The 14,658-nt window shown below is 43.6% G+C and overlaps 1 protein-coding gene across 2 annotated transcripts in view; it reads left to right on the top strand.

Annotated features, from left to right (window-relative positions):
- The window catches only part of cachd1 (cache domain containing 1), a 155,713-nt gene that overhangs the window by 124,065 nt on the left and 16,990 nt on the right, over positions 1 to 14,658 (top strand). For both annotated transcript variants that reach the window (XM_036978626.1, XM_036978627.1), the window contains exons 17-20: positions 2,342 to 2,464; positions 3,428 to 3,644; positions 9,697 to 9,857; positions 10,087 to 10,173. In XM_036978626.1, coding sequence (XP_036834521.1) covers positions 2,342 to 2,464; positions 3,428 to 3,644; positions 9,697 to 9,857; positions 10,087 to 10,173 — 588 coding nt within the window. The remainder of the gene's footprint in view (positions 1 to 2,341; positions 2,465 to 3,427; positions 3,645 to 9,696; positions 9,858 to 10,086; positions 10,174 to 14,658) is intronic.

The raw sequence follows: 14,658 nt of genomic DNA, 5'->3' as shown, positions 1-14,658 counted from the left end.
ACAAACACACCATCTTCCTCACCGTCCACACCTCCAGGTACTGTAGGAGGACAAACACACCATCTTCCTCACCGTCCACACCTCCAGCTACTGTAGGAGGACAAACACACCAGCTTCCTCACCGTCCACACCTCCAGGTACTGTAGGAGGACAAACACACCATCTTCCTCACCATCCACACCTCCAGCTACTGTAGGAGGACAAACACACCATCTTCCTCACCGTCCACACCTCCAGATAGGAGGACAAACACACCATCTTCCTCACCGTCCACACCTCCAGCTACTGTAGGAGGACAAACACACCATCTTCCTCAAGTCGACACCTCCAGGTACTGTAGGAGGACAAACACACCATCTTCCTCACCATCCACACCTCCAGGTACTGTAGGAGAACAAACACACCATCTTCCTCAACGTCCACACCTCCAGGTACTGTAGGAGGACAAACACACCATCTTCCTCACCATCCACACCTCCAGGTACTGTAGGAGAACAAACACACCATCTTCCTCAACGTCCACACCTCCAGGTACTGTAGGAGGACAAACACACCATCATCCTCACCATCCACACCTCCAGGTACTGTAGGAGAACAAACACACCATCTTCCTCAACGTCCACACCTCCAGGTACTGTAGGAGGACAAACACACTATCTTCCTCACCGTCCACACCTCCAGGTAGGAGGACAAACACACCATCTTCCTCACCGTCCACACCTCCAGGCACCGTAGGAGGACAAACACACCATCTTCTTCACTGTCCATACCTCCAGGTACCGTAGGAGAACAAACACACCATCTTCCTCACCGTCCACACCTCCAGGTACTGTAGGAGGACAAACACACCATCTTCCTCACCGTCCACACCTCCAGATAGGAGGACAAACACACCATCTTCCTCACCATCCACACCTCCAGGTACTGTAGGAGAACAAACACACCATCTTCCTCAACGTCCACACCTCCAGGTACTGTAGGAGGACAAACACACCATCTTCCTCACCATCCACACCTCCAGGTACTGTAGGAGAACAAACACACCATCTTCCTCAACGTCCACACCTCCAGGTACTGTAGGAGGACAAACACACCATCTTCCTCACCATCCACACCTCCAGGTACTGTAGGAGAACAAACACACCATCTTCCTCAACGTCCACACCTCCAGGTACTGTAGGAGGACAAACACACTATCTTCCTCACCGTCCACACCTCCAGGTAGGAGGACAAACACACCATCTTCCTCACCGTCCACACCTCCAGTTACTGTAGGAGGAGAAACACACCATCTTCCTCTCCATCCACACCTCCAGGTACTGTAAGAGAACAAACACACCATCTTCCTCACCGTCCACACCTCCAGCTACTGTAGGAGAACAAACACACCATCTTCCTCACCGTCCACACCTCCAGGTACTGTAGGAGGACAAACACACCATCTTCCTCACCGTCCACACTTCCAGGTACTGTAGGAGGACAAACACACCATCTTCCTCACCGTCCACACGTCCAGGTAGGAGGGGTCAAGGGTCAACCACAGTCCCAGGCTCTGATTGGAAGAAACCCAGTTGGACTGGACTGTATCTATGTCACTCAGAGTGATGGTGATACACCAGTCTAGTTACCAGGGCAACCTGATAAACACTTAGAGATTTCCATTTGGGACTGTTGATGAATTTGAAATGTTCTGTTTCTTTAGTATTTTTAATGATACTCTACTCTTCTATTTTTTTCAGAACTGTCCGTTTAGCAGACACTTTTATCCAAAACGACTTAGTCATGCGTGCAGACATTCATCCTATGGGTGTCCGCAGCAGGAATCAAACCCGACCCTGAGCCACATAATACCATTTTCTCAAGCAATACATAGAGCAAAACAGGAAGAAGTAGTGGGAAATAGGCAGACTAATGTTCTTGTTTAGTCTGTGATCTGAATGTGTCGTGGCCCTGGCAGTCTGCTGTTTGTTCCTGCTGACTACAGTTACAACATTACTGGTTCATCTCAGAGGAGGCTGTAGACGGGAGGCAATCACCAACAACTGGAACACACAGGCTGTGGATTAAGATATAATACACACACACACACACACACACACACACACACACACACACACACACACAGCTCTGATAAGGCAGGCTCAGTCTGTTGATGTTGGTTCTGCCCCGGTGAGCATGTCATGTGACGTCTGTAGTATACCGAGACTCTGCTCTCAAATAAAGCTCCCAAGAGCTGCAAGCACATGGTTTTCGGAATAGGTTTGCATGCACAAGCAGGGAAGGTAGCTAGAGAATATAAGATGTGTACTGTTGAATAATGTTCTCTCCACTCTCTGTGTAGTTCTCAGATGGCCTCAGGGTATGCAGTAGCAGTAATGGGGATAGACTTCACACTGCGTTACTTCTACAAGGTTCTGCTGGACCTGCTACCCATCTGCAATCAGGACAAGGGCAACAAGATCCGGTACGTCTTTCATTGAGGCTCCTTCTCTCTTGATACAGATCTTTTGACGGTTTCTCATAGGGATCCTGAGGGATGACCCAATGAGGTTTTTAAGACTCTCTGAATCTCATTTGAATGGCACATTCACCTGGTCCTCCAACATCCCAGCATACCCTCTGCTAAGTGGGAGAACTTCCCTGAGTCTCTCTCTTTGGTATCTGTTGTGGGCCACAAATTAACTTTATGCTAGTTACAAAGAGGGTGAGAGAGGGAGAAGCTTGATTATAATTACATTCAGAAATATCCTGTTATGCTAGATTCTGCTGCTACATTCTCTCTTTCTCTTTTCTGTCTGCCTTTCCACCCCTACTCTTCCCTCCCTCTAGTTTCTCTCTCTCTCCCCCTGCCCCCTCTCTCTCCCCCTTCTCTCTCCAGTCCTCTACCCCTTTCTTTCTCTCACTCTTTACCCTGTCTCCCTCTCTATCTCTGTCCGAGAGTCTTCAGTGTTGAGTGGTTCATGTTTAACAGGAGGAAGGGGAGGGAGGTGGGTTGGGGTTGAATGCTTTTCTATCCTGCAGTTTGGGGTAATATGGGGCTCCGGTGTGACAATACACAGAGCTGATCTGGAGCCTGGCCCATGTGGTGTTCTTAACATTCAGAATTTGCTCTCTCTAACACCACCCCTTGTCTCTCCTGACTTAACACTGCTCTCTTTGCCCTCCACGTCTACTGTAATCGCTCTGGCTCTCTCCCTCTCCCCTTTCCACAGCAAGTCTGACGTTCAGGTTCTATTGTGTTTAAATCTGATGGATTTCAGTGGACATGTGTATTTGATATAAGTGTATTAAGTTAAAGTGTTTGTACTGTTCCATAAAATGAATAATATGTCAACTGTATTTTCTCTCTCTCTCGCTTTCTCTCTGTCGCTCTCCCTGTCTCTCTCTCCTTCGCTTTCTCGCTGTCTATTTCGCTCTCTCTCTCTAGGTGTTTTATTATGGAGGACAGGGGTTATTTGGTGGCCCACCCCACCCTCATCGATCCTAAAGGTCACGCTCCAGCCGAGCGGCAGCACATCACACACAAGGAACCGCTGGTGGCCAACGACATCCTGAACCATCCTAACTTTGTCAAGAAGAATTTGTGCAACAGCTTCAGCGACCGCACAGTCCAACGTTTCTACAAGTTCAACACCAGCATCATTGTGAGTAGGGGCTCAGAGAAAATACAAACTCCATCTAGACACCGTTGCCCTTGAGCACTCAAAAAACTATACATACCTCGGCCTAAACATCAGCACCACAGGTACAGTGCCTTGCGAAAGTATTCGCCCCCCTTGAACTTTGCGACCTTTTGCCACATTTCAGGCTTCAAACATAAAGATATAAAACTGTATTTTTTTGTGAAGAATCAACAACAAGTGGGACACAATCATGAAGTGGAACGACATTTATTGGATATTTCAAACTTTTTTAACAAATCAAAAACTGAAAAATTGGGCGTGCAAAATTATTCAGCCCCCTTAAGTTAATACTTTGTAGCGCCACCTTTTGCTGCGATTACAGCTGTAAGTCGCTTGGGGTATGTCTCTATCAGTTTTTCACATCGAGAGACTGACATTTTTTCCCATTCCTCCTTGCAAAACAGCTCGAGCTCAGTGAGGTTGGATGGAGAGCATTTGTGAACAGCAGTTTTCAGTTCTTTCCACAGATTCTTGATTGGATTCAGGTCTGGACTTTGACTTGGCCATTCTAACACCTGGATATGTTTATTTTTGAACCATTCCATTGTAGATTTTGCTTTATGTTTTGGATCATTGTCTTGTTGGAAGACAAATCTCCGTCCCAGTCTCAGGTCTTTTGCAGACTCCATCAGGTTTTCTTCCAGAATGGTCCTGTATTTGGCTCCATCCATCTTCCCATCAATTTTAACCATCTTCCCTGTCCCTGCTGAAGAAAAGCAGGCCCAAACCATGATGCTGCCACCACCATGTTTGACAGTGGGGATGGTGTGTTCAGCTGTGTTGCTTTTACGCCAAACATAACGTTTTGCATTGTTGCCAAAAAGTTAAATTTTGGTTTCATCTGACCAGAGCACCTTCTTCCACATGTTTGGTGTGTCTCCCAGGTGGCTTGTGGTAAACTTTAAACAACACTTTTTATGGATATTTTTAAGAAATGGCTTTCTTCTTGCCACTCTTCCATAAAGGCCAGATTTGTGCAATATACGACTGATTGTTGTCCTATGGACAGAGTCTCCCACCTCAGCTGTAGATCTCTGCAGTTCATCCAGAGTGATCATGGACCTCTTGGCTGCATCTCTGATCAGTCTTCTCCTTGTATGAGCTGAAAGTTTAGAGGGACGGACAGGTCTTGGTAGATTTGCAGTGGTCTGATACTCCTTCCATTTCAATATTATCGCTTGCACAGTGCTCCTTGGGATGTTTAAAGCTTGGGAAATCTTTTTATATCCAAATCCGGCTTTAAACTTCTTCACAACAGTGTCTCGGACCTGCCTGGTGTGTTCCTTGTTCTTCATGATGCTCTCTGCGCTTTTAACGGACCTCTGAGACTATCACAGTGCAGGTGCATTTATACGGAGACTTGATTACACCCAGGTGGATTGTATTTATCATCATTAGTCATTTAGGTCAACATTGGATCATTCAGAGATCCTCACTGAACTTCTGGAGAGAGTTTGCTGCACTGAAAGTAAAGGGGCTGAATAATTTTGCACGCCCAATTTTTCAGTTTTTGATTTGTTAAAAAAGTTTGAAATATCCAATAAATGTCGTTCCACTTCATGATTGTGTCCCACTTGTTGTTGATTCTTCACAAAAAAATACAGTTTTATATCTTTATGTTTGAAGCCTGAAATGTGGCAAAAGGTCGCAAAGTTCAAGGGGGCCGAATACTTTCGCAAGGCACTGTAACTTCCACAAAGCTGTGAACTATCTCAGACTGGCCTTCTATGCCATCAAAAGGAACACAAGATTCGACATCCTTTAAAAAAAAAAATATTTTACCTTTATTTAACCAGGTAGGCTAGTTGAGAACAAGTTCTCATTTACAACTGCTACCTGGCCAATATAAAGCATAGCAGTGTGAACAGACAACACAGAGTTACACATGGAGTAAACAACTAACAAGTCAATAACACAGTAGAAAAAAAAGAGAGTCTATATACATTGTGTGCAAAAGGCACTGGAGTGATAAGTGATAAATGATCAGATGGTCATGTACAGGTAGAGATACTGGTGTGCAAAAGAGCAGAAAAGTAAATCAATATAAACAGTATGGGGATGAGGTAGGTAAAATTGGGTCGGCTATTTACCGATAGACTATGTACAGCTGCAGCGATCGGTTAGCTGCTCAGATAGCAGATAACTTCAGCGATTTTTGCAATTCGTTCCAGTCACAGGCAGCAGAGAACTGGAACGAAAGGCGGCCAAATGAGGTGTTGGCTTTAGGGATGATCAGTGAGATACATATGCTGGAGCGCGTGCTACGAGTGGGTGTTGCCATCGTGACCAGGGAACTGAGATAAGGCGGAGCTTTACCTAGCATGGACTTGTAGATGACCTGGAGCCAGTGGGTCTGGCGACGAATATGTAGCGAGGGCCAGCCGACTAGAGCATACAGGTCGCAGTGGTGGCTGGTATAAGGTGCTTTAGTAACAAAATCCAGGGTGCTGATGCTAGTCGGGCATGCGGGTGCAGGCAGCGAACGTTTGAAAAGCATGCATTTGGTTTTACTAGCGTTTAAGAGCAGGTGGAGGCCACGGAAGGAGTGTTTTATGGCATTGAAGCTCGTTTGGAGGTTAGATAGCACAGTGTCCAAGGAAGGGCCGGAAGTATACAGAATGGAGTCATCTGCGTAGAGGTTGATTAGGGAATCGCCCCCAGCAAGAGCAACATCATTGATATATACAGAGAAAAGAGTCGGCCCGAGAATTGAACCCTGTGGCACCCCCATAGAGACTGCCAGAGGACCGGACAACATGCCCTCCGATTTGAACTCTGTCTGCAAAGGAGTTGGTGAACCAGGCAAGGCAGTCATTAGAAAAACTGAGGCTACTGAGTCTGCCGATAAGAATGCTGTGATTGACAGATTGGAAAGCCTTGGCCAGGTCGATGAAGACGGCTGCACAGTTCTGTCTTTTATCGACATCCTAATTAGGATCTGGCTAAAAATACTGGAATCAGTTATAGAACCCATTGCCCTTCATGGTTTTGAGTTCTGGGGTCCGCTCACCGACCAAGAATTCACAAAATGGGACGAACACCAAATTGAGACTGCATGCAGAATTCTGCAAAAATATCCTCTGTGTACAATGTAAAACACCAAATAATGAGCAGAGCAGAATTAGGCCGATACCCTGCCAATTATCAAAATCCAGAAAAGAGATGTTAAATTCTTCAACCACCTAAAAGGAAGCGATTCCCAAACCTTCCATAACAAAGCCATCACCCACAGAGAGATGAACCTGGAGAAGAGTCCCCTAAGCAAGCTGGTCCAGGGGCTCTGTTCACAAACACAAACACACCCACAGAGCCCCAGGACAGCAACACAATTAGACCCAACCAAATCATGAGAAAACAAAAAGATAATTACTTGACACATTTGGAATAATTAACAAAAAAACAGAGCAAACTAGAATGCTATTTGGCCCTGAACAGAGAGTACACAGTGGCAGAATATCTGACCACTGTGACTGACCCAAAATCAAGGAAAATCTTTGACTATGTACAGACTCAGTGAGCATAGCCTTGCTATTGAGAAAGGCCGCTGAAGGCAGACCTGGCTCTCAAGAGAAGACAGGCTATGTGCACACTGACCACAAAATGAGGTGGAAACTGAGCTGCACTTCCTAACCTCCTGCCAAATGTATGACCATATTAGAGACACATATTTCCCTCAGATTACACAGATCCACAAAGAATTAGAAAACCCCAACTCCCATATGTATTGGGTGAAATACCACAGTGTGCCATCACAGCAGCAAGATTTGTGACCTGTTGCCCCAAGAAAAGGGCAACCAGTGAAGAACAAACAGCATTGTAAATACAACCCATATTTATGTGTATTTATTTTCCCTTTTGTACTTTAACTATTTGCACATCATTGCAACACTGTATATAGACATAATGACATTTGAAATGTCTTTATTCTTTTGCAACCTTTGTGAGTGTAATGTTAACTGTTCATTTGGTATTGTTTATTTCACTTTTTGTTTATCTAATTCACTTGCTTTGGCAACGTAAACATATGTTTCACATGCCAATAAAGCACCCTTAAATTGAATTGATTAGACATTTTCTGTCTTTCTGTCTCTCTCTCTCTTGCTCTGTCTCTCTCTCGCTCTGTCTCTCTCTCGCTCTGTCTCTCTCTCGCTCTCTCTCTCTCGCTCTGTCTCTCTCTCGCTCTGTCTCTCTCTCTCGCTCTGTCTCTCTCTCTCGCTCTGTCTCTCTCTCTCGCTCTGTCTCTCTCTCTCGCTCTGTCTCTCTCTCTCGCTCTGTCTCTCTCTCTCGCTCTGTCTCTCTCTCTCGCTCTGTCTCTCTCTCTCGCTCTGTCTCTCTCTCTCGCTCTGTCTCTCTCTCTCGCTCTGTCTCTCTCTCTCGCTCTGTCTCTCTCTCTCGCTCTCTCTCTCGCTCTGTCTCTCTCTCGCTCTGTCTCTCTCTCGCTCTGTCTCTCTCTCGCTCTGTCTCTCGCTCTCGCTCTGTCTCTCTCTCTCGCTCTGTCTCTCTCTCTCGCTCTGTCTCTCTCTCTCTCGCTCTGTCTCTCTCTCTCTCTCGCTCTGTCTCTCTCTCTCTCTCGCTCTGTCTCTCTCTCTCTCTCGCTCTGTCTCTCTCTCGCTCTGTCTCTCTCTCTCGCTCTGTCTCTCTCTCTCTCTCGCTCTGTCTCTCTCTCGCTCTGTCTCTCTCTCTCGCTCTGTCTCTCTCTCTCGCTCTGTCTCTCTCTCGCTCTGTCTCTCTCTCTCGCTCTGTCTCTCTCTCGCTCTGTCTCTCTCTCGCTCTGTCTCTCTCTCGCTCTGTCTCTCTCTCGCTCTGTCTCTCGCTCTGTCTCTCGCTCTCGCTCTGTCTCTCGCTCTCGCTCTGTCTCTCGCTCTCGCTCTGTCTCTCGCTCTCGCTCTGTCTCTCTCTCTCGCTCTGTCTCTCTCTCTCGCTCTGTCTCTCTCTCTCGCTCTGTCTCTCTCTCTCTCTCTCGCTCTGTCTCTCTCTCTCGCTCTGTCTCTCTCTCTCGCTCTGTCTCTCGCTCTGTCTCTCGCTCTGTCTCTCGCTCTGTCTCTCTCTCTCTCTCGCTCTGTCTCTCTCTCTCGCTCTGTCGCCCTGTCTCGCTCTGTCTCGCTCTGTCTCGGCCCCAATATGGCCCTGTGGTCCGAAGTCTGACCGCGCCTGTGTCACAAGATCTGCCATTTTGGATTGTTTGAAACTAACTGAGTAAAGTGTGAGAGGCAAGTTGACAGGTAGTGTCCTCTCCCTGTTTTGGTCTCAGAAAAACATTTTCCCAGGACAGCTTTTATTTGTATCCATCAGCATTATAACCCCACCACATGGTGAGAAATTGTATAGCATCCTCAATGAGTGATACTCAAATGACCCAAGTGCTTCCTTTCTTTGTAGAGCCATTGATAAACCATAGTCTAGTTAGTACCATGTTTTCAAATACATAGTGTATAGCCTTTTTAAAACAAACTCCGATGCTTGACAACACTCCTCCTGTCTCTCCTGACTAACCTGGTCCACAGTGGCTCCATATACTGTCGGATAAACCTAATGATTTATATAAACCCTGGATTGCTGATGCTTGTATTGGCCAATGAGAGGCTTTGAAGCCAGCGGTCGGCCATATTGGCACTCCTCAGAAATACAGACCTCCATAGGAATTAATGGAATTCTACGGTATTTCATTTAAATGTTTCCAGGACAAAATTACACATATTTTTTTATTTTTAGTACTATTTCTTTCATTTTTTAAAAATGTTTATCTGACGTATTCTAAATTAAAAGTATGCATTAAGTTATCTGTAATAGAATAAACATGGCACAACAAATTTAAACATTAATAAATGCATTTCTTTTGCTTCCAAAACATTTTCTACAATGGTGTAGGATTACCAAGATGGAGGCACAGTGGCTTCAAAACAGCGCCCCCTGTCTCTCATCTAGTGTATATATATATAAACCATTGGATAAATCCTTGTCTAGTACCATATTTCACTATGTTCCCCCTCTCCCTCTCACTCTTCCTTCACAGGGTGACTTGACTAACCTGGTCCACGGGAGCCACTGCTCCAAGTACCGTCTGACTCGTATCCCTGGCACCAACGCTTTCGCTGGCATCGTCAACGAGACTTGTGATTCGCTGGCTTTCTGTGCCTGTAGCACCGTGGACCGCCTCTGTCTCAACTGTCACAGGTCAGATATACAGTCACAGGAGTTACAGAGGAAACAACATGGTGTTTTCACATTTCTATTCATGAAACCAATGCATTCAATGAGGTATCTGTTTAACTTGCTGTATTAAAAGGGGTGAATATTTGCATCACAAAGTTAATTCATTGCAATTTTGTTGGTTTTCAGTCATACCTTTCATGGATCTGTATTCTTAGAACATGGCTGAAACTGTTGTCCCTGTGTTGTACAGGATGGAGCAGAATGAGTGTGAGTGTCCATGTGAGTGCCCCCTGGAGGTCAACGAGTGTACTGGCAACCTCACCTACACTGAGAACAGGTGAGTCAAGAATCACAAGAACCGTCCTGCATGTTAAAAAAGCCCACAGTTCTGTTGTGTTTGTATGTTTTAGATGTGTATCACTCTATTGTAATGTAGATGTATGTGTGTACTCGTGTCTGTACTGAATGAAGCCTTTTCTATCGTGCCCACAGGTAGTGAGTGATTGACTCTGTCACTGTGTCATCAGGCTGTCTGTCATGATAATCAGATGGCTGTGATCATTCCTCAGAAACACCTGTGTCCTCAGTTAGCCATTAAACTGTGACTAGCATTGACAACAACTGTCTGTCGGGCTAAGGCTCTTTGTGAGAGGATAGAGGATGCTAGAGAAAAGATCGTCCACAAAGCTGCTGTCAGACTGCAGTCATGCATTCATGTAGTGTTCCATCTGTTGTGGTTGATTGAGGTCTTTTCACCTAATGCTAATTACTGCCTAATTTGAAACTGTGACATTATCATTGGTTAGTCATTATCTCCTTGATTCAGTGTGGTGCCAGTTCTCTCATTTGAACTCTGTTTGTCATTGTTGTAGTCTGACTGTGTGGTCATGTGTATTGGGGTTTGACCGTGTGTTCATGTTCGATCCAACAAGATGTGGTCAAATTAGATCCAACAAGAACAGCAAGGGTTTAGAAATCCAGGAGATAAAAACAAAAGTGTCAATGTAGGCCGATGACTCCAGTTTTTTCTTAAGTCCTCAATCTGAATCCCTGCACAGTCTCATTGAGGATCTTGATCACTTTTCTAGCCTCTCTGGACTAAAACCTAGTTATGACAAGTGCACCATATTATGTATTGGTTCGTTAAGACACAATGTTTACACTACCTCAAATCAAAATCAAATCAAATGTTATTTGTCACATACACATGGTTAGCAGATGTTAATGCGAGTGTAGCGAAATGCTTGTGCTTTTAGTTCCGACAATGCAGTAATAACCAACGAGTAATCTAACCTAACAATTCCAAAACTACAACCTTATACACACAAGTGTAAAGGGATAAAGAATATGTACATAAAGATATGAATGAGTGATGGTACAGAGCGGCATAGGCAAGATGCAGTAGATGGTATAGAGTACAGTATATACATATGAGATGAGTAATGTAGGGTATGTAAACAAAGTGGCATAGTTTAAAGTGGCTAGTGATACATGTATTACATAAAAATGCAGTAGATGATATAGAGTACAGTATATACATATACATATGAGATGAATAATGTGGGGTATGTAAACATTATATTAAGTAGCATTGTTTAAAGCGGATAGTGATATATTTTACAACAAAAGTGGCTGGAGTTGAGTCAGTGTGTTGGCAGCAGCCACTCAATGTTAGTGGTGGCTGTTTAACAGTCTGATGGCCTTGAGATAGAAGCTGTTTTTCAGTCTCTCGGTCCCTGCTTTGATGCACCTGTACTGACCTCGCCTTCTGGATGATAGCGGGGTGAACAGGCAGTGGCTCGGGTGGTTGTTGTCCTTGATGATCTTTATGGCCTTCCTGTGACATCGGGTGGTGTAGGTCCTGGAGGGAAGGTAGTTTGCCCTTACGGTTGTGGGCGGAGCAGTTTCCGTACCAGGCGGTGATACAGCCCGACAGGATGCTCTCGATTGTGCATCTGTAAAATAGTGTTTTTGGTGACAAGCCAAATTTCTTCAGCCTCCTGAGGTTGAAGAGGCGCTGCTGCGCCTTCTTCACAATGCTGTCTGTGTGGGTGGACCAATTCAGTTTGTCTGTGATGTGTACGCCGAGGAAATTAAAACTTACTACTCTCTCCACTACTGTCCCATCGATGTGGATAGGGGGGTGCTCCCTCTGCTGTTTCCTGAAGTCCACAATCATCTCCTTAGTTTTGTTGAAGTTGAGTGTGAGGTTATTTTCCTGACACCACACTGTAGTTTACCAATAAAATGGGTGGACGGTGAAGTAAACATACTTGGTGTTCACATCTCAAATAAATACATGTACTTACCACAGTCAATTTCAATAGAAAGTTTGCAAAGAATGTGTCGTGTCTTTGGCTATGCCGGATTAAGTGCTATTCTATGCTATTCTACAAAATAATTTATCCGTAATTAATATTACCTGATTGAGCTAATCATGCAAATGTAATTAACTAGAGTCAGGCAACACAAAATAATATTTATAGAGCTGTTATCTTACGAATAAACTCTTAAAGACCTAGTAATATTTTACATCAATATCAGTCAATATTAATCGTCATCTTAATTCAGTCTCATCTGAAAGTTGTAAATTCTTGGTTATCTGCACGAACCCTGGCTAACAAGTTGAATCAGCAATACAAAATTGGGTTTAATTATTTATTTACTAAATACCTAACTAATCACACAGAATTACACATACACATATTTAAATCATAACTTGATTACAAATTACGTCATAAAGGAAAACGTCCCTAGCGGGCGGAACAGATATGACAACTGGTTACACAAAAGAAAATGGGCTGGGTTTGAGTGAAAGAGCGGGAAGACTGAGGAACAAAGGGCGAAGCTGTGCTATCGTAAATACAGTATCTTATGCATTCTAAATTACCGCCCATTTGGAAAAGGAAGATGCTATATTTACTCTGAGCTGCGCTTCGTTCGGTAGGTTGGTGGTAGATGGAAGGCCATGTTGCCAAACCGAGTCCTTTGTCCTTTGAAGAATGTCTCTGCTGGTAAATTGAAAATGTTGTAGTAACGTCGTTGTGTGGTAGACGGGATACTCTGTCTGTTCCTTCCTAATCCTCGTTTGCAGCGGCTGTTGCTAACTCACGGGCTAGGAGGTATCACTTCTGTAGTGAATAAGAGTTCAACGTTCATACCATTCGCAACCAAAGCTTACGCTGATGTTGGCTTCGTTCTGTATTTATTATCTGAACCATTCTGATATTGGACCATCGTCCTCGGAACAGGAGGTTACATTGGAAGGGAGGAAGGGAGAGGAGGGCGTGTTTGAAAAGTTGAATAGCCCATGTTACTAATGGTCCTATCACAGTTTGCTTACTAATGGTCTTATCACAGTTTAGTTACTTACTAATTGTCCTATCACAGTTTACTTACTTACAAATGGTCCTATCACAGTTTACTTACTTACTAATGGTCCTATCACAATTTACTTACTTACTAATGGTCCTATCACAATTTACTTACTTACTAATGGTCCTATCACAGTTTACTTACTTACTAATGGTCCTATCACAGTTTACTTACTTACTAATGGTCCTATCACAGTTTACTTACTTACTAATGGTCCTATTACAGTTTACATACTTACTAATGGTCCTTTCACAGTTTACTTACTTACCAATGGTCCTTTCACAGTTTACTTACTTACTAATGGTCCTTTCACAATTTACTTACTTACTAATGGTCCTTTCACAGTTTACTTACTTACTAATGGTCCTATCACAGTTTACTTACTTACTAATGGTCCTTTCACAGTTTACTTACTAATGGTCCTATCACAGTTTACTTACTAATGGTCCTTTCACAGTTTACTTACTAATGGTCCGATCACAGTTTACTTACTTACTAATGGTCCTATCACAGTTTACTTACTTACTAATGGTCCTATCACAGTTTACTTACGAATGGTCCTATCACAGTTTACTTACTTACTAATGGTCCTATCACAGTTTACTTACTAATGGTCCTATCACAGTTTACTTACTAATGGTTCTATCACAGTTTACTTACTAATGGTCCTATCACAGTTTACTTACTAATGGTCCTATCACAGTTTACTTACTAATGGTCCTATCACAGTTTACTTACTTACTAATGGTCCTATCACAGTTTACTTACTAATGGTCCTATCACAGTTTACTTACTAATGGTCCTATCACAGTTTACTTACTTACTAATGGTCCTATCACAGTTTACTTACTTACTAATGGTCCTATCACAGTTTACTTACTTACTAATGGTCCTATCACAGTTTACTTACCAATGGTCCTTTCACAGTTTACTTACTTACGAATGGTCCTATCACAGTTTACTTACTTACTAATGGTCCTATCACAGTTTACTTACTTACTAATGGTCCTATCACAGTTTACTTACTTACTAATGGTCCTATCACAGTTTACTTACTTACTAATGGTCCTATCACAGTTTACTTACTTACTAATGGTCCTATCACAGTTTACTTACTAATGGTCCTATCACAGTTTACTTACTAATGGTCCTATCACAGTTTGCTTACTAATGGTCCTATCACAGTTTACTTACTTACTAATGGTCCTATCACAGTTTACTTACTAATGGTCCTATCACAGTTTACTTACTAATGGTCCTATCACAGTTTACTTACTAATGGTCCTATCACAGTTTACTTACTTACTAATGGTCCTATCACAGTTTACTTACTTACTAATGGTCCTATCACAGTTTACTTACTTACTAATGGTCCTATCACAGTTTACTTACCAATGGTCCTTTCACAGTTTACTTACTTACTAATGGTCCTATCACAGTTTACTTA

Source organism: Oncorhynchus mykiss, chromosome 5 (assembly GCF_013265735.2).
Source record: "Oncorhynchus mykiss isolate Arlee chromosome 5, USDA_OmykA_1.1, whole genome shotgun sequence".
Taxonomy (NCBI): domain Eukaryota; kingdom Metazoa; phylum Chordata; class Actinopteri; order Salmoniformes; family Salmonidae; genus Oncorhynchus; species Oncorhynchus mykiss.
Note: the sequence above shows the minus strand (reverse complement) of the source record. Positions and strands in the feature narration are given on the sequence as shown.